The sequence below is a fragment of the Myotis daubentonii genome, chromosome 5, assembly GCF_963259705.1.
Source record: "Myotis daubentonii chromosome 5, mMyoDau2.1, whole genome shotgun sequence".
Lineage (NCBI taxonomy): Eukaryota > Metazoa > Chordata > Mammalia > Chiroptera > Vespertilionidae > Myotis > Myotis daubentonii.
The window spans coordinates 43,191,157-43,212,327 of NC_081844.1; the positions used below are offsets into that span (position 1 = coordinate 43,191,157).

General features: G+C 40.8%; 1 protein-coding gene across 2 annotated transcripts in view; it reads left to right on the forward strand.

The window, feature by feature from the left end:
* Nucleotides 1–4,687: 4,687 nt before the first annotated feature.
* Nucleotides 4,688–21,171, forward strand: part of CBR4 (carbonyl reductase 4) — an 82,169-nt gene continuing 65,685 nt past the window's right edge. The window contains exons 1-4 of one of the 2 annotated variants that reach the window (XM_059697677.1): nt 4,688–4,949; nt 6,914–7,034; nt 8,047–8,183; nt 10,636–10,770. In XM_059697677.1, coding sequence (XP_059553660.1) covers nt 4,808–4,949; nt 6,914–7,034; nt 8,047–8,183; nt 10,636–10,770 — 535 coding nt within the window. In that variant the 5' untranslated portion in view covers nt 4,688–4,807. The remainder of the gene's footprint in view (nt 4,950–6,913; nt 7,035–8,046; nt 8,184–10,635; nt 10,771–21,171) is intronic. The other variant, XM_059697676.1, reaches the window with a different exon arrangement.

Sequence of the window (21,171 nt, forward strand, 5' to 3'; positions counted from 1 at the left end):
ACGTATGTTACTGATAGCCACCTGGACTGCCGTAGGTCAGAACAGCCTTAAAAACGGGTCTCTGACTTTAGACATCGATCATCCTCTTGGTCCACGCTCCACGCTGCCTTGCTCCACGCTGGACGGCAGAAGAATGGCCGAACCTCCGATTGTGAGACTCCGGTCACCCTCCTCCCGCTGTCTTTGGGTGGCTGGCCACCTGGTTGGGTTGACTCAGTGGGAGGAGGGCGACCGAAGTCTCGCGCGGAAATTTTTCTACATTTCCTATAGCACTCTAATTATTTTCTATTGCTATAACATTGTGACACTCTCTACTTATTTCCTATCATTATCACTATTACTATGACACCCAACCAGGCAGGGAACCTGCAACCCAGATACGCCCCTTGACCAGAATCGAACCCAAGACCCTTTGGTTTAAGGGCCGACACTCTAACCACTGAGCATGTCAGCCAGGGCTCAATTAATTTTGAAATAGCCGCTTTATTGAGATATAATTACATACCTTATAATTTACCCACTTAATGTATACAATGCTTTCAATTAATTTTTCATATTTAAAAATATCATTTTCTCTAAAATTCTTTTGCAATTAAATGGTATCTCTTTCCTAACAAGACAAAATATTACAAAGTAAGTATATTTAAAAATTTAGCTAATTGTCCTTATACTAGTACATAAGGACTATTTTCAGGTGCCTCTGGTTATTGGAGTCAAGAAAGAATATTGTCTGATGTGGGTTTAAATTAGAGAAAAATAAAATATGTGATCAGAATATTATCAGAAATGACCTGTGCAGTGAGAAGAGAAGACTGAAGGTGGGCTGTGCTCATGGCTGTCCTTGTTGCTCTGCTGGGGAGAGTAGATCCGAGGTAATTTACAGCCTCTCAGCTCACTGTCAAGGGCTTAGGGCAGGGGTGGGAAAACTTTTTGACTCGAGGGCCACAATGGGTTCTTAAACTGGACCGGAGGGCCGGAACAAAAGCATGGATGGAGTGTTTCTGTGAGCTAATATAAATTCAAAGTAAACATCATTACATAAAAGGGTACGGTCTTTTTTTTTTTTTTTAGTTTTATTCATTTCAAACGGGCCAGATCCGGCCCGCGGGCCGTAGTTTGCCCAGTGCTAGCTTAGGGAGAAGCTCCCCCTCCAGTACACCTGGCTCATGGTAGATGTGCTGTGATGGGTGTTTTCTCACACAGGTAGCAGTGCTGTTGTACCGAGGGGAAAATAATAGTCTTGGGTTTACACTAAAGTATGTGTTGTAAAAAGAAAGCTCAGCCTAACCATTACTGTAGATACACAGTGAGAACAAAATGGAAGGTTTTGAGAAGTTTGAATGCCACCTCACATTGTGTGTTAATGATCTTTGGGGTCGCTGGGACAGATCTAATAAACCATGCTTGTTGCTGAAATAACAATTATAGGAAAAATATAACCCTTTTCCTATTGCAATTGACAGAACTGTCCACAAAGATTGAACCTCTCTGGTTTGCCCTGGGATGCTGGATCCCAGAATACTCTTGGCCTTTCGGCTGACCCACACATTGGTCAGTTGTCTAAAACAGATGTTTCTTTCCAAGGTTGCATATGTGTGGGTAGTGAGAGAGGGTCTTGGACAAATTTGCTCCAACTCATCCTGATAGCATTGTAGACTATTTGTTGTTAAATGCAGCTTTTATCTTGTAACTTTTGGGGTCAAAGTGCCTCTCTATTTAATGCCTGCATCTGCCTTTAAGGTCTGCTATCACCCAGCACCATCCCAACCGTCCCACCACCAGCTTTATTTCTTCTTTGTTTCAGATGTACAAAGAGTCATTCTTGTGTCTGAATGTTTGCTTATATTGATTAATGTCCTATAGCAGTGGTCGGCAAACTCATTAGTCAACAGAGCCAAATATCAACAGTACAACGATTGAAATTTCTTTTGAGAGCCACATTTTTTAAACTTAAACTATATGGTAGGTACATTGTCATTAACCTAATTAGGGGACTCCTAAGCTGGCCTTTGCTAAAAACGTCCTCAATCTGATTGAGTACGTTCGCTGAGGTCGACCCCTTCCAACTCTCCCATCCACACTCATCTTGTATACTTGTTTCAGATAGATGAGTGTGGATGGGAGAGTTGGAAGGGGTCTACCTCAGGGAACATACCTCAAAACAATGTACCTCCTCCACGCTGCGTATCCCATGGCCCGCCTGCACTGTGTCTCCCGTTGCCGACCGACCGATACCCCCCACTTCTTCTAATGCCACTTCTTCAAAATAGACTCACCCAGGCCGAAAACCAACTTCTGTGCATGGGCCACGAAGTTTCAGTCGCACTGTATGTGCTCGCCTGTACATGGTATTCTGTGGAAGAGCCACACTCAAGGGGCCAAAGAGCCGCGGTTTGCTGACCACTGTCCTATAGTATTCACTTTTAGTAAAGTCTGCTTTGGTGTATTGTCTTCTGCTTACAAAAATAGATGCTATAAAAATAACCTTATAATATACTAGAGGCCTGGTGCACAAAATTCAGGCATGGGGGGATGGCAGGGTGTGTGTGTGTGTGTGTGTGTGTGTGTGTGTGTGTGTCCCTCAGCCTGGCCTGCACCATTTCACAATATGGGACCCCTCAGGGGATGTCTGACTGCCAGTTAGGGCCCAATCCTGCAGAGATCCCCACGTTTTTAGCAAAGGCCAGCTTAGGAGTACCCTAATTAATGGGCTCACTACTTGAGCCAATTAAGCAGAGACAGGGTTGAATCATATATGAGCATTTATTCCAATACTGCTGGCAGTATAGGAGAGAAGCAGGTCATTCACAAAAATTTGCTCTGCGCCCCACCATATGCCAGCTGCTTATATTGGGTAGAAAGACAAAAATTACATGGGGAAGTAAGCAAAAGGGTATGCCAAATGGGCAGTTTACTGGTAATCGGGGCTGGAGATTTGCAAAGGCCTGTGGTTATGCAAAGGGCTGGGGTCTTCAAAGGGCTGGTTCCTCAGGGTTGTGCAACAAGATTGTTAATCTTTCCATGATAATAGGCAGCTCCCAGATGGGGAGGATGGGCTGCATTTCCAGGTGAGCTCCCAGGTCCCATGTGCAACTCCCAGCCAGATTAGAATGTGCCTTCTTTAATCCAAACAAAATAATCACGGTAAACAGAGCATGATTAATATTTCTTAAAATTATAGCTGGTCCCCAACCATGCTCTATTTCTTCCCCTATCAAATATATTCTTATAGCTTGACTTTATTTTATTTTATCTTTTTGGCTTGACTTTATTTGTATAATTTTCCCACTGACCTCATGTTATTGTTCTGGCCTTGGGGGCTGAGGGTGGTCCCTTGCCTTGTAAAGTCATTTTCTAATAAATTTAAAGTGACAGTTCACAGTCCTAATAAGAGTGCACAAGAATTCCAATTTCTCCACATTCTCACCAACACTTATTTTCTTTTGAATAGTAGCCATCCTAATGGGCATGAAGTTTTACTTATATATTTCTGCAAGTCATTTGGAATCCCTTTTGGATCTAGGTGGAATAAAAATAATATTTAAAAAAGAATGCTTAATTTGCTTAGTTTTTTTTCGCTTTCTCTCCTTTTATTCTGCATCCAGCCCTCAAATCCAGCTTTCCCATGCATTCATATCTTCTCCCTTTCCTCTGATTTTTTTATGTTAATATAATTTTGCACTTAGTTCCAGAATATATATATATCTCCTGTTGTCCCAGGTTTTGTGTGTGTGTGTGTGTGTTTTAAGTAGTAGGGGCTATTGTTTACACTTCATCTCTAATGATATTATATCAAGAAACGCTTCCTTTTTTACAGTATAACTGTAACAAATGCTCAACTTTTACTTTACTAACTCTGAGTACTTAGCACCTGTATTTGCAGCAGCTGATACTTGTTTTATGAGTCCTGCAAGAGTATTCAATCATTCTATTAATTTTTCTTGAGCTCCTCTTATATGGTGTTTTTGATAGGGCAACACCTCTTGAGATGAATGGTAATGTCCAGCTGAGTTGAGGCCCATTTCTGTGGCAACTTGAGGGAAGGGACAGGTAGGATAGGTTTTGGTATGAGCCTGATATTTAGGGACTACTTCTTCCAAGTAGGGCATGCATTCCCCAGCCAAAGACAAACACTGGGTGAAAGGCAGACACTGGAACTCCGAATAGTGTACAGTTGACCCTTGAACAACGCTGGGGTTAAGGGCACCTGCAGCCATCACCCCAATCGAAGATTCACTTATAACTGCCTATATTCTGGGTTCTATGGTGATCAACTTGTATCGTTTTAATGGGGACTGTCCTGATTTTAAAACATAAAGTCCAGCGTCGTAACAACCCAATTACTTCCAGGCAAACTGGAGTGGTTGGAAATCAGAGCTCTAATATTGACCACAGCCCCGGCCCTCCCCCCACCACGTCCCATGGGGTAAGGAGTACATTTCTCATTTAGCAGCAGGCCTATGCCACCTCCCTTTCTGCATCAAGACTACAAGTCCCAGCATGCAGTGCATCCCCTTTCTGGCCAGTCCTTGGCCAGCCTGGCTCATTCACTCCAGTGTCTTCTTCGGGCGCGGCGCCTGGGAACCCGTGCGCGCAGACGGCGACGCGCTGACGCATTACTCTTAGTGCCTCTTCCCGGCCTCCTGGTTGGCCAGAGTTGGGGCAGGAGGCGGGGAACAGGCTGCTTTTTCTCGCGGCGGTTAGTTCTCCCAGCGGCGGTCATATAAAAGTCGCGAGTCTGGAAGTCTGGAAAGGGGCTGGTACTCCTAGCCCTCTTTCTTCCAAGTTTCCGACTCCCCGGTCCAAGATGGACAAAGTCTGTGCTGTTTTTGGAGGCTCCCGGGGCATTGGCAGGGCAGTGGCCCAGTTAATGGCCCAGAAGGGCTACCGACTGGCCATCGTCGCCAGAAATCTGGAAGTGGCCAAAGCCGCCGCCGGTGACCTCGGCGGTAGGTATCCAGGTGGAGTTGTCCAGTTGTGTGGCTGCGGTCCCAGCTCCTTAAGTCCCCTCGTTTGTAAAGGGAGCGGGTCTGACCTTTAGGGCTCTGGGGTTTAGCAAATGCAGCTGCCCACGTGCAGGAGCACCCCTCCCGAGCTGTGCAGAGACCCCCCCCCCCCCCCCCCCCCGTTTCCCGCAAAGCGCCTCCTGCCAGGGGCTGGACGCTTGGGGTCCTTGAGACTTAGTTGTCTTGTGAGGCCCTATTAATAGGCACCCACCCCCCTAGTGCTGGCCTTGGGAGCTATTTTGTTTTGGCGTCTGGAAGGAGAGCCACACAGCAGCTAACTTTGTATGCAGGGCAAGGGGCTCACCCATCAGGGCAAGATCGCAGGTGGCCAGGAGGCAGGGCCGGGCGGGAGGGAGTGGAGGCTGGAAAGGTAGGCGCTTCAACACCTGGCCCCTCTTGCTGAGGGCTGTTCCTGCCTGTGTGTGGATGCCCCAAACTGTTGCAGCCAGTTTTGAGATGTACCTGCTTTGCTCCATAAGCACTTAATTCGTTATTAAATTCTTTTGGTGACTTTTACAAGTGGACAATTGAGAATTTGTTCTGCCAGATTCCTTTTAATTACATTGAAACCTCAGCTTTATTTTCCTCCGGTTTCATAATGGATCAGTTACTTGTTTTCCGAATTTCAGTCTCTTGGTGGTAAGGAGGTATTATGATGCTGCCATTTGTTTAATTGCTAGGATGGACAGGTGCACCTCGTTCACTACCAGGAATAGAGGCCTGGGGATGCATCTGGTGGCTGGAACCTTTACAATAACATTAGCTCACCCTAATTGGTTACACTGGTTGGGAGAATAGTAGACTTTCTAAAAGAAAACACGCACACCTAAGTTGTAGACCAGGGAGAGTTTCAGTGAATGCTTCTTGCTCATATTCCTTGCTATTATGTTACTTTGACAAAGGGGCGAACAAGTGGTGGTCCTTATGGAGTCACGGCAGCCATCATGTTTGCTGGACTAGATGGGAACTGTTGGCTGAGCTTTTGAGGGTTGTTGTGGGCCCAGCAGCTCTTCAGATGAAAGCCACGAGTGAGAGACAGGATGCTCGGGGCCCCTCATTTCTTTGAGTCATGTTCCATGAGTGGCTTACACCCAGAAGTGTGACTTCCCAATGATTTACTGCTTTTAAAGGCTCAAGGGAGTACTTCTAGTGTTAACAGGTAGGCAGGGTCTGCCAGAAATAAGTAGTTAAAAATACCTACATTTCAGAGTGTTAAAATGCTGTATTATTAAATAGAGAGTGCTCTTTGAAGTATAACTTTTTGTTTTTTAAACATTTGAAAAAATGAACATTAAAAAAATAACTGTTTCTGAGCAAAAAGTTTTCATGGTTTGTAGTTTAACATTTTTTAAAAAATCTCTCCTAATGGTCAGGCTGGAATAATAGTAATAGTAGTGGTAGTAGTAGGAGTAATAATAATAAAACATGTACCATAATGTAGAAGAAAAAGAAAAAAGGAACCCTAGAGTTTATGCTCAGGGCAGGACCAGGAAAAAAACTGGACAAAACCCTAAGAGAATTACACATAAGTTTCAAAAAAGGAATATAAAACCCAGAAGATTGATGGATTGAGTAGGTGGGGTCAGTGTCAAAGATAAAAGTATTGTTAGGTAAATTTTACAAAGCATTATGAACCCCCAAAAAGTCTTTCCCCTTTTTGTTGATTAAAGACAAGTTTTAAGGTGTATATTCTGTACTATTACTTTATTTCTCCTTTTTCTCCACTGCCCCCACTCCAGTTTTATTAGATTGAACTTCTTGGGAGCAGGAACCCATGGCATCATCTTTCATCTCTATGTTCTAGTTTAGCACAGGCCTAGCTCATGGTAGTTGCTTAACAAATGTGTACTAAATAATTTTTAAGTTCCAGTTACAACTTATAATGAATTCTGATCTTTGCTTTTTAGGTGGTCATTTGGCATTTAGCTGTGATGTTGCCAAAGAGCATGATGTTAAACATACATTTGAAGAGATGGAGAAAAATTTAGGTCCTGTTAACTTCTTGGTAAATGCAGCTGGAATTAACAGGTTGGTCCCTAATTTAAGTACATTAAAAAAATACATATACATATGTTTTTATTGATTTCAGAGAGGAAAGAGAGAGAAACATCAATGATGAGAATCATTGCTTGGCTGCCTCCCGTTCGTCCCCCTTCTGGGTATTGAGCCCACAACCCTGGACTAGGAGTTGAACTGTGACCTTCTGGTTCATAGGCTGATACTCAACCGCACGGGCTAGGTACTTGTTTTACTTCTAATTGGAATAAAAACGGTATTTTTTTTGATTAATTAAATCTTTATTGTTCAGATTATTACATTTGTTCCTCTTTTTTCCCCCCATAACTCCCCTCCACCCAGTTCCCACCCCACCCTCCTCCCTCACTCCCCACCCACTGTCATAAAAACTGTATTTTAAAATTTGGTCTGTAAGTCCCTGCATTTTTTTTTTGAGATAATACAATAAGGGCACAGTTCCACCATTTTTAACCTTGTAATCAACATTCATCTCGAGCTATAGAACTTTTCCAGTACTTCAGAAAGCTCTCTGTTTCTTCCCAGTTAATAGCTCCTCATAGGTAACACTTATTTTGACTTCTGTTATCATATATAAGTTTTGTCAATTCATGAACTTAACATTAATGGGATCACAGCTGGTATTCTTTTTTTTTTTTTAATGGTGAATTTTGGACAGAATATTTAGAATAATATGTTATTTTATTAAACAAGGAAGGCTTAATATAGTAATTGCTCAGTTAATTCAAGCTGTTTTTGTTACATGGCACCACTTTTCACAGTCAGGAATATTTGCAACTCTACCTGCGGGGATAGGAAATTGGCTTCCAAGCAGATCATTTCTGGCTTATCACTTGTTATTTTAGTGCCTCTCAAACCAAATTTAAAATGGGACTTTTTAGGTATTCTAGCTTAGATATGAAGCATTTTTTATACTCTACTTTCATTAAAATGTTATATACTTCATTGATTTTTAATTTTTAATTTTTAATTGTTGATTTTTAATTTTTGTGCTTTTAATTTTTAGGGATAGCCTTTTAGTACGAACAAAAACTGAAGATATGATATCTCAGCTTCATACTAACCTTTTGGGTTCCATGCTGACCTGCAAAGCTGCCATGAAAACTATGATTCAACAACAGAGAGGATCTATTGTTAATATAGGTGAGTCTTCACCTTTGTGAATTTACAGTTATCTTTTAGTACCCAAAAAATATTTAATTGACTAAATTGGAATGTGTTCATGGGTGAAACTTGGATGAAATGTGTCATCTTTTTATCTGTGGAGAAAGGATTTGATTAATTGATGAATGGGTACAACAGGAATCACAAATTCACATCTGTATAGTTGTCAAGTAGGTGTGGAATGAGTTGACACCACCAGATATTAGAAGAATGACAGCACAAGCCATGTGATAAATGACAAAAGACCCAGCTTTGGTGTCCAGAGGCCATTGGAATGGCAGGAGCTAGCACTGCTCAGATCTAGTAGAATGTTGCTATGCACAAATGTGGTCCCCGTTTTGCCAGCTGTTTTGATTTTTAAAGAGAAATTGGACATCCTGATTTTTATGTGAAACCTAGTTTTTAAAACGTGGAGAAGGAATTGAACATGTTATATACTGGGGACTAAAAATGATGTCTAGAGCAGCTGCCTGGGTCATTGACAAATCAAGTACAGAGGTTTCAGAGAAAGCTTTTAAGAAAAGAGTAACTTTTTCATTTTTTTTAAAGCCTGGATATAAGTAACCTATTGTCTTCAGTTCATCTGACTCATGGGGTGAATCAACTGTGTACTATGTGCCTGTAGACCTTAAAAGGCAAAATGATTTGAAATGTTATTTCAGTTTGGTCATTGAAAATAGTGGCATACCATCTGCCTGTTAATTTTAAGTGATAATACCTTTAAAAGCCACAAAAGGGAAATATTTTCTAATTGAAGTAAATGACCCTATTCTTTTTAATATAGGAAATGTCTTTCCAAGCACAACGTAGGGTTTTTCTTATTTGAAAATGAGAAACGAATATTGTGCTAATAAGCATTAGCATATTTTTGACATTTATCCTTAAAAATATGAGATTGGTTTTCTTATAAAAGATTATTAAGAGAACCGACCTTTGCTTTCTAACATAGCCAGATAATGATTTAGGTTCTTGAAAGCTCTGGTATACATCACCCGATAACCAGGGATGTATTTGTTTAACTCCAAAATATCTCCTTTTCAGATGTATTTAAAAAATCCTCGTCACTCCCTTATATGCATGCAAAACTTTAGCATTGTGCTAGAAGTAAATAAAATTAGAATTTAATTTAAGAGAATTTTATTACAGAAAGGACTACTTTAAACTTCTAGAAAATAGATGGTATTTCAGAAGTTATTACTTATGACCAGAAGAACAATAGTATGTGGCATGAACCAAAGCTTTTTTTAAAAATATATTTTTATTGATTTCAGAGAGGAAGGGAGAGGGAGAGAGAGATAGAAACATCGGTGATGAGAGAGAATCATTGATTGGCCGCTTCCTGAACACCCCCAACTGGGGATCTAGCCCTTAACTGGAATCGAACCCAGGATTCCTCAGTCCACAGGCGGAAGCTCTATCCACTGAGCTAAACTGGCTAGGGCTAAACCAAAGCTTTTATAGTTTCCTTTGGCCTTTTTTCCATGGCTATATATTTTTTTCTTTTTTGTGTTTTTATGTATTCCTCTCCCCTCCAAATCCACCTTGCTCTGTCGCATCTCCATTTCCTCTGTCTGCTCTCTTCTCTTTCTGTACTTCACATTCTCATCATTTATTAAGATACAATGTAGATAAGCATTTTAATATTGGACTTGTTGATTATAATATGAAAAGTATTTGGAATGTTTTCTAAAATAAAATTACTTCAAATATTTTGTGAGGTTTTTGCTTAATTTCATACCATAAGTACAGGTCACTCACTGGTGTAGAAAATTACTTCCCCACTTAAGTCTTGTATGAATTTATTTGCATACAGTTGATATTTGAATTATAAATTATTCTTTCATATTCATATAAATGAGGCCATCTAAGAATCTTTAGTAGGCAATGCGAGTTATACTACATCACTGAAGGTAACTAATTGCAATTTTATCAAAAGTTTGTAATTGAAGTTTTCTTAGTTAAATGGACAGTAATTCAAATTTAGTGAGATTTATCTTCAGATGAACTTTTTTTTAGGTGGGAATGAATGCTTCCTTATGTCTGTGTTATAGAATCATAAAATTAATGAGCCATTATCTGACTTTTTCTGGTTTTAATCCTCTTCCTACTGGAAGCTGCTATAAATACTGTAAAATTTTTATTCTGTCTGACTCATTCAGAAATAGAAGTGGGTTTCTTTCATCTAATGGGTCAATTCTCAAACCCCACTTGGCATTTGAGGTTTCAAGTAAGCGTCTTTCAAATCCTGTTTCCTCTGTATCTGGAGCAGATTCAGACTCTTACCACCCAAGTGACAATGGCCAGAATTCCTAATTTTAGCAAAGGACAAAGCAAAATGATTTATCCCTTTTTTTTTCTTAGTATAAATTATCTCCATAGTTAATAACCCCAGTGAATTGGTTTGAACTTGCCTTTTTTTTTTTCTTTCTAGGAAGTATTATTGGTTTAAAAGGCAATGCTGGTCAGTCTGTGTACAGTGCTACTAAAGGAGGATTGGTTGGATTTTCACGTGCTCTTGCTAAAGAAGTAGCAAGAAAGAAAATTAGAGTGAATGTGGTTGCTCCAGGTCAGTGAAAACTTTTTTCTTTTTAGACATAATTTATATTTATGGCTTTATACAATAATTGCAGAGATTGTAAGTACATCAGCATCATTAGGCACTTCTCATCATATTGGTGCAGGAGCGTGGAATCTGCATTGCCACTAGACACTTGAGTAGTGACATGCAGGAGGACCCTCCTGCGTCCTGACAGGCCACACTGCCAGGCTGTGCACCAGGCTCAAGGAGGACAACAGGAATGCCCGATTGTTTTGTTGGCATAAACCACGCTGCATTTTTTTTTTTTTTTTACTGAAAACTTACTCCCAAATTAAAATTACAAGATAAACGTCTCCTTTAAAAATCAGTTATAAATTAAGAATGTAACAATTTCAGGTGTGTGTGTGGGGAACACAATACATCTTTATATTTAAAATATCAGAATAGCTCTGTACAACAATATGCTTTTAATGACAGTACAATCCAGAGGAAATAACGCTGCATAGGTGATATTGTTTGCACATTTCACAAAACAGCCATGTATACTGACTGATCTAATTACTCCAGAAAGTCAGTATTTGTACAGATAAAGAGTTGCTAGAGGTCATACAATGATCTTTCCCAAATAGACAAGATCCCTTTCACTGGACTTCATTTTACCTCAGAGAGCTACCCAAGATTCCTGTTAGAAATTCAACACAAAGGAAAATTAGGAGGAAAAAAAGAGATTTACACAAACTCAGGAGGAAGAAAGATCTTTTTTTAAAGTCACTCTATGAAGTAATAAGATTTTAAAGTGATTTTGGCAGCAGTTGCCTGTTGAATGACCGAGTGGAAGCTCATTGTGTAATGTCATGGGGAGGGAGGTGGTAGTGCATCGTAACAGAAATGAGAACACTTGGACTCTGGCACCAACAAGTTCTGTTCCATGTGCAGGAGGAACTGAGATTTGTGGCCAACAGTGAAGATGGATAGAGAGGTGGCTGTTTACTGAATTTTCAAAATAGTAGAAGTCACAGTGGGAAACTTGCAATAGAGCTGCCTTCCTTTAGGGAACCCATCAGGAACACTTGTGTTCTTGTTAATCATGAAGGAAAACCCAAGCCAATAGAGAGGCAATTCACCTGTAAGACAGAGCAAGTGTGAAATCAGAGCCCCTTTAAGAAGTCAAGAGGACTTTTTGTGCACCTGCTCCTTTTATATGCTGACTTTGGGTATCCCACATTACTTAAAAATATTGTTGGGGTAAATGGAACACAAAGCCAATGAACTTGGTCTGTTACTAATTGGTAATTGGAAAGTATTAAAACATAATGACCAGGGTTATAGTTTAGTTTGCTATAGGCCAAAGAAACTCTATTATTATTTTTTATTTATAGAGAAGGGAGCCATTAATTGGCCTATTATTGGTACTCATAGATTGATATCTGGGTAGAATAATTATAAAATGATTGTGAAAAGAATCAAATAATGAACTGGTGACTAGAAAAAATTCCTTGTACCTTATATTATCTTTAAAATCTTTACTTTTAAATTTTAATTATGGGAAAATGTGAGGTGGAAAGGACCTTGTAGCTCATTTATTCCAGTCATTTTTACTGGTCAGAAGACTGGGACCTAGGAGAGAGTGATTAGCTGAAGGTTTATGTCAGGACTGTTACTAAAAGCTTTATCTTTTCATTCCCAGCTAAGGTAAGCTTAAAAGTAATGGCCCCTTAGATTTCCTTTGTATCATTAGAAGTTTCTTAGGTCTTTTTTTGACCTTTTGCTAATGTGGTCTGGTAAACCATCTGGAATTACTCAATTTTGTAACTTTTACCTTTATATAACTTCCCTTTTGCCAAGTTACTAGTTGATAAAATTGCCTGGGGTAGTTAAGAGGATAATAAAAATGTGATAAAACTTGAATCTACCAGTATCACTCATTAGATGGTGTGATAGAAATTTTGGTTAGGTATTTACTTGACTTTTGAAGTAAATGAGTGTTTTCATGTACCTCTGTCAGTTAGCCATGGAATTTTGTGCTAGCTTACTGTAGGTATTTAAGAATTGATTACCTGTGTTAAGAAAAGACATTTGTTTCATTTATTGGTTGTTTGTAAGAAAGAATAAGTGGAAGTAGTGGCTTCAGTTTGGACACTAGAGTTGGTGTTTTTATTTGGCACTGATGTTGAACCAACAGAGATCAGGGAATGGTCAAATGTCCTGATAGTCCTTTTGCTGTAGAATGTCCCTGCATCCCAATGCATTGTTTCATCACAGATACTGGATAAATTCAAGCATTCCAAATCCATGAACATTCGATAGACTGTGGTTTAGATACAGTACATCCATTAAAAAAAAAAAAAAGGATAATCCAAAAGCTGCCCTGCCATCTTGGCACTGCTTTGTGTTTGTGTATGCTTTGTACAGCCTGATTGATTTTAGTGTTAGCCTCGTTCCTGTGGAGAATAGATCATTTGTGGTTTAGAACTGCATGTGTTTCCTTCCTTCTCTTTTGGAGATTGCAGTGGTGTGGGTAATGAAGAGTTAATTCTACTTCATCGTGATTTAAGAGCTGATAGTTTAAGGGCAATGTAAGTGTTCTTAATGCATAATAAATCATTCAGCAGGCTTACGTATGGGAGTGTCTCCTATATGCAAGGGCTGTGTTAGGTTCCAAAATTACAAAAATGAATAAGATACTCTGTCACAAAGAGCTAAGTACAGTGGGAAAGACAGACATATAAACAAATAACTACAGTGGCATGTGATGCATATAAAGATACATGTATGATGCTATGGAAACGCTGAAGAATGAATGCTTAATTTTGTTCGTGTGAATTAGTTGTCAAGGCAACAGGCGAAATAGTGGGAATGCAGTTTGTATACAAAGGGAAGTTTTATGAGTGTTATGGAAGTGCACTTGTATGTATAACCGTTTCTAAAGATCTTTCCAGTGCAATTTATACTGCACAAAAAAACCTGTTTCTAAAATTGAGGCTGTTCAATAATGGCTATATATCTTTAGTAGGTTTCATAGTATGAATATGCTTCACTGGTCAGAAGCAAAGTATAAGTTGAACTAGTACAATTAAATTGATTCCACCATAAATTGATTCTATGGATTATTTCTCAACTTTATTTTTAATAGTAATTTTTTTTTAAAAATATATTTTATTGATTTTTCACAGAGAGGAAGGGAGAGGTATAGAGAGTCAGAAACATCGATGAGAGAGACACACCTATCAGCTGCCTCCCGCACACCGCCCCCTGGGGATGTGCCCGCAACCAAGGCACATGCCCTCAACCGGAATCGAACCCGGGACCCTTCAGTCCGCAGGCCGACGCTCCATCCACTGAGCCAAACCAGTCAGGGCTCAATAATAATTTTAATGCTATTCTTTACCAGATCTCTTAATAGACCTGACAGATATCAAGAACAAATATGTTTCTTTTTATGTCAGTTTTCCTGGTCACCTTCAAATGGAATTTCCAATTAATGAACATAATTTAAAAAGTAACTCATAACAGGAAAAGCAACGGAAAAGAAAAATAATAAATTAGGCTGTCATTTGCTGCTTAATATCGTCATTATTATTGTCATTATTATTATTTTTTTAATTCTCACCCAAGGATATGTATTTATTGATTTTAGAGATGGGGTAAGGATGAAAAATGGGAAGGTGAAGGGGAGGGAGGGAGGGAGGGAGGGAGGGAGGGAGGGAGGGAGAGAGAGACAGAGAGAGAGAGAGAGAGAGAGAAACATTGATGTGAGAGAGAAACAGCAATCAGTTGCCTCTCATATGCACCTCCACCAGGATCAAATGCACAATCTGGGTATGTGCCCTGACTGTGAATGGAACTGCAACTCTGGTGTATGGCACAGTGCTCCAACCAATTGAATCACCTACTTAGGGCTATTGATTTTTTGAAAGATCAGGTAGTTGCTAAGCTTTGTTATTACTTTAAATATAAAATAAATTACTCATCATAGTTAAATCTTACTGGTTAGAAAATATAGAATATGAGAAACAGTATTTGATAAATGGAAGCTATAATTGATACCTTGCTTTAGAGATGTGTTTTTCGTAGGTAATACAAACATAGTACAAAATTCAAAAGTACAAAAAGACCTAGAGGGAAAAGTGAGTCTTCGCTCCTCTGTTCATCTAGTTCCTTTCCTCAAAAGCAACACTCTGTTAACTAGTTTCTTCTGTTTTTCATATAACAAGCCAATAAAGTGTGTATGTGTATCTTTTTTTTTTAAAGAAAACACAAATTATGTCATATTGTTCACAATGTTCTTTACCTTTATTTATAGACCAATGCATCTTGGAGTTGATTCCTATGATTCCATATAGCGCTGCATCACTTTTTTAATAATAGCTTTATGGAAATACAATTCACATAATATATAGTGCACCCATTTAAAGTGTATGCTTTAGTGGTATTAGTATAGTCACATAATTGTTCTGTTACCACCATAATACATTTTGGAACATTCTCATCATCCCTAAAGAAACCCTGTAGCCATTAGCATTTACTCTCCATTTCTCTACAATGTCCCCAGATTCTGGCAGCCACTAATCTTTCTATTTCTATAGATTTCCCTATTCTGGACAATTTATGTAAATGAAATCATATAACTTATAGTCTTTTGTGACTGCTGCGTCACTTTTAATGGCTAGTTGAAAGACAATTTCTATTTTACGGGTGTCCTGTAGTTTATTTAACCTCTTGCCTCTTGATGTGCATTTAGATTGTGTCTGATCTTTTGCCATTACAACTAATAATCCAGGAGAATACTTGTACATACTTTATTTTGCACATGTGCGAGTATATGAGTGTAACCCTGGGAATGAAATGGCCAAGGCTCACAGGGTATATGCATTTTAAATGTTGACAAATAATATAGCATTGCATTTATTTGTTAGGATACCTTAAGAGTTTTGCTCTCTCCCGTTTTTTGTTTTGTTTGTTTGTTTGTTTTGTTTTGTTTTTAAGTTGAAGAGCTTTTATGTTAACTACCTGGAAAAAGTCTTGTGGACAAATACTTAGCATAAACTTGGCAGCTACTCAAGACAAAATATTATTGTAGGTACTCTTATGAGCTCTTTGATGTGGAGTTGATTTTTATACACTGCTTCCTTATACATTTTTATAAACATAATCTTAAGACATACAGATTTGTTCTGGTTAAAATCTTGGTCTAGTTTTTATCAAGCCTTTTTCTTCTGCCTTAAAGACGTGTCTAAGATTATTTTAATTTTTCTAGGTCCTAGAGATTGGACTTCTGAGCTGGTAGAAATATCTAGTAGTCACATCCCATAATTGTTAATACTGGTGATAGTCTAATATGCTGGTATCTTATTTAAACATAAAGTCTCTGCTGTATACCAAAATGTTCAAAGCTAAAATAGTGACCAAGTAATATGAAAATTAGATGCTATTTATACTATACTAGAGGCCCGGTGCACAAAAATGTGTGCACTCGGGAGGGTCCCTCAGCCCGGCCTGTGCCCTCTTGCAGTCGGACCCCTCAGGGGATGACCACCTGCTGGCTGAGGCCCGCTCCCCAGGGGGATTGGGCCTAAGCTGGCAGTCAAACATCCCTCTGGCAGCCCAGGAGCCCTCGGGGGATGTCCACTTGCCAGCGGGGAGCAGGCCTAAGCTGCAATCGGACATCCTTAGTGCTGCTGAGGAGGCGGGAGAGGCTCCCACCACCACTGCTGTATTGGCAGCCATCAGCCTGGCTTGTGGCTGAGCAGAGCGCCCCCTGTGGGAGCACACTGACCACCAGGGGGCAACTCCTGCATTGAGTGTCTGCCCCCTGGTGGTCAGTGTGTGTCATAGTGACCAGTCATTCCTAGTCTTTCTGCTGTTAGGGTCAATTTGCATATTACCCTTTTATTATATAGGACTAGGGGCCCAGTGCATGAAATTCGTGCACTGGGTATGTGTGTGGGGGGAGTGTCCCTCAGCCCAGCCTGCCCCCTCTCACATACTGGGAGCCCTCAGGCGTAGACCCCCATCACCCTCCAATCGCAGGATTGGCCCCTTGCCCAGGCCTGACGCCTCTGACAGAGGTGTAGACCCCCATCACCCTCCGATCGCCTGATCGGCCCCTTGCCCAGCCCTGACGCCTCCGCCAGAGGTGTCAGGCTTGGAAAGGGGACCCCCATCTCCCCCCGATCACTGGCTCTGACCCCCGCCCAGGCCTGAGGCCTCTGGCCCAGGAATCATGCCTGGGCAGGGGACCCCCATCTCCCTCTGATCGCTTGCTCCACCCCCCGCCCAAGCCTGACGCCTCTGACCCAGGCTTCAGGCCTGGGCAAGGGGACCATCATATCCCCCCAATTCCCGGCTCCACCCCCCACTCAGGCCTGATGTCTCTGGCCCAGGCATCAGGCCTGGGCAGGGGACCCCCAGCCCCCCGCCCAGGCCTGATGCCTCGGCCAGAGGAGTTGACCCTCATCACCCTCTGATCACCAATCACCGGATTGGCCCCTTGACCAGGCCTGAGGCCTCCAGCAGAGGTTTCAAGCCTGGGCAGGGGACCCCCAGGTCCCCACGGTTGCAGGCTCCGCCCCTACCCAGGCCTAATGCCTCTGGCTGAGGCGTCCGGCCCGGGCAGCGGGGACCCACAGCTGCAGCGGCCCCTCAATCGTGGGCTTCGCTTTAGGCCCAGGCAAGGGACCCCTAGCTCCCGGGACTGCCAGCTTCGACCGTGCCCAGCTCCCATCACTGGCTCCACCCCTACTTCCTGCTATCACTGGCCAGGGCGGAAAAGGCACCTGATTCTCTGATCATGGCTCGGGGGCAGGGCAAAGGCGGCCCCAGGGCCGCCTTTGCCCTGCCCCCCAGCTCTTAGCTCCCCCCTGGGTTTCTGATCACTGTCAGTGGCAGGGGGCTTCTTCCTGCTTTCCCTTTCGCCTCCCTGCATTGTGCCTACATATGCAAATTAACCGCCATCTTGTTGGCAGTTAACTGCCAATCTTAGTTGGCAGTTAATTTGCATATAGCCCTGATTAGCCAATGAAAAGGGTAGCATCGTACGCCAATTACCATTTTTCTCTTTTATTAGTGTAGATAGCTAGCCAGGAATAGATAAAGGAAATACATTTTCTTTAGAATTTGTCACATATAAATTCTCATTGGATAAGAAGCACATACCACACTTGCTTTTATGAGGTGTGTCCCTGTCCCTAAAGAGTTCATCTATAATAATAAAAGGGTAATATGCTAATTAGACTGGACGTCATTCTGAATGTCCTTCCTGACGAAGCCGGAGCCAGAGGGAAGCCAGCCCGGGTCCCGGGTGCCTGAGGGCAGCCGGAGGAGGGAAGCAGCCTGAGTCCCGGGTGCCTGCCAGCGGCCAGAGGGAAGCCCGGGTCCTGGGTGCCTGCCGGCAGCCAGAGGGAAGCCCGGATCCTGGGTGCCAGAGGGAAGCCGGTGCTGGCATCCGGGGGAAGGAAGGCCTACTCTTGCACGAAGTTTGTGCATTGGGCCTCTAGTATTTTATAAAAAGCAATAATGTGTATGTCATCATTTACCGAATTAAAGTAGCAGTATCCTTGTTCTATGTTGGTTGAGTGCATGTCATTTCAGTTATCTGTAGCTTTGTAGTCAGCTGGAAACCTCTAACTGTGCAACAAGTGATCAGTAATAACACCATCAGTTGGATAGTGAGTGGTACCTACTGGTAGTTCATAATTTTTATAGCCCAGCTTGAAAGGCATTGTAAATATGTATGTAAACTGAGGAGTAGAGCCAATTTCTGGAATATTACAAGTAAAGTGAAAGTTTGTGGGGCTAAGGAGAGAAAGCACAAACTGAAAAGCAATAGGAACATGGGTGTGGAGCGTTTACGAGCTACTAATATCTCTGCTCAGGTCTTTTATAGAATCCAAAAGACTGTTGATATGCAGTGCCCTGTGAATATAGGCACTGATGAGGATTAGGTGGTTCATGTGCTACAGCATAAAATGACATTGAAATTTGTTAGAGCTGAAGTAGTTTATCGTCGGAGACTAGCTGCACATTTTTATTTGATTTATGATATTTTGGGGGATGATATATGAGTTTATAAAGCTGCAGATAGATTTTTAGGGCAGTAAAACGATTGTGTATGACACTGTAATGGTGGATACATGACATTATGCATTTGTCAAAACAGAGTGTACAACCCAAAGGATGACTCCTAATGTAAACTATGGACTTGGCTTGATAATCCTATATCCATATTGTTTCTTCAAGTGTACATACTAAGGCAGGAGGTCAGGGAAAACCAGATGTTGGGGAGAGGTGCAGTGTGATAAGGAAGTATATGGGAATTATTTCTACTTTGTGCTCTATTTTCTAATAAACCTAAGCTGGTCTAAAAAATATAAGTCTGTTAGAAAAAGTTGCAGATAATTGGGTCTTTGGACATGTTCTTGCTGTCCATATTAAATATCATGATCAAAGAGGAAAAGCCATTATTGGTAAATTCATCCCTTTCCTTTCAACTTGGCCTCTGACTACTTTATTTTAGGCGTTAGTGTAGAGTTCAGTGATGGCTGGCTGCTGCCCCACAAGGCTTGTCATTCCAAGTACAGGTTTGGATAGAGGCACTCCTATCTTCCAAACTTGAGTAGTGGAGGGAGAATCTTCCTGTGAGGCATGTGCCTGAACAACGTGATCCTAGATCTGGACTTGTAGTCATTGCTGGACTCAGAGGGCACCTCTCTCCCTCATTTACAAACCTAATCTAACATGGACACAGACCATTGCCACGCTGAATCCAGGCTGTACTGCTGAGCAAGATCATATTAAAAGCTTTGAGATATTAACCTTCATCTATTCCATATATCTGGCTTACTTGGTTGTTATTGGAGGATCAGTCTGTTCTCGCAGCCCACATCTCTGTGTGGCAGAGGCCACTCCATCTCCCTGAGATAGTCCTTGAACTTGTCTCACTGCCTAATCTTCCCTCCCCTGCAAGGTTTGCGCTCCCATGTCTCTTGCCCTGTTCTAGATCTGCCCCCCTTTTGGGGGTGAAAACACCTTCAAATATCTTAGTCTTTGTCTCTAAAAGGATAAACATATCAGCTGTACGATCTACCCAGAAGCAGGGCAAATCAGTCTCTTTTAGCAGAATAAGGGAAAAACCCCAGATAAGCATGTTGAATTGGGATATTCTAACCGCCACACAGCTACCAGTGTAAGAACTGAGGGTCCTTTGAAGAGGTGCTCACCTTCCTGAACTTCAAGTCAGAAAGCCATGAGGACCATTGATGGGATCCATTTCTCATTTTTCAGTTGTAGTTTTGTAGAGCTAAAAGAAATCTCACTAATCTATGATTCAGAAACAGCCACATAGTTTTAGGGAGTGCATGACTTTCCTCAGGTCCTAACTTTCTCTGATAGTGCTAGCAGAGTAGGGAACAGGATCTAGTTTAATGTCCTAATCTAGCAGCCTTTTTACCACAAAATGCTGCCCTGAGAAAAAGTCACCAGAGCCAATGAGAAGTTTAGACTAATATTTGTTAATCATAGTTGCAAGGTCTCTCAGTAAACCATTTTTACTCTAGTTTATTGATTTTTTTTAAAGATGGAAATACATCATGGATTGTTCATTTGTTTGCTTTGTTTTTGCTGAGAGTTTGATAGTAAAGTTTGAAAGTAAGTGGGGAAATATTTTATGCCAACTTTGCTAGAATTCAGAATGACCTTAGAATAAAGGATAATTGTGTCATGAACTCTTTAGGAATAAATAAGCTTTAAATATTACACTTATACTATCTTTGAAAGTAAGTGTGTTCAAGGCCATTGAACTTTGGCTATCAAGGAGCCCCATGATCATTCTTCTTGAGATGGTTGTATTGCCTTTTGATTATTGACTCCTCACTGTAGGTGTTTCATTTACAGTTCACTTAAAATTATGCCAAGACTGGTTATCCAGTTTTATCATTATCTGTGTCAGCTGCTTTTTTTATTCTTGCATCCTTCTAGCCATCTCATTGTTCTTAAAGAGGAAAGGGAATTGAAGGAAATGTTGCTAACTTTTAAAATAAATGTGTTAAGATTTTCTGGTAGGAGATTTATTTCATAATGTAATCTCTCAGTAAAACACAAAAATATAAATTTTTTTCTGTTATTCCAGGCCCTCATTTTAGATAATCTAAAGTTTGTACTGTGCATCTTTTTTCAATAACTTTTTACAAAAAATATTATATATGTGTAATAGACATTTAGGAAGTTCAATTAAGTACAAAGAAGAAAAAATAACCATTATCTGTAATTTTAGTATCTAATGTTAATCACTGTTAATATTTTGGGGTATATATTTTTTTAGTCAGCAGTATAAGTACTTTTTGGTTTTTAAAAAATTTATGTATTTTGTGAGGTAAAATTGACATATTACATTACTTTCAGGTGTACAGCATAACGATTCTGTATTTGTAT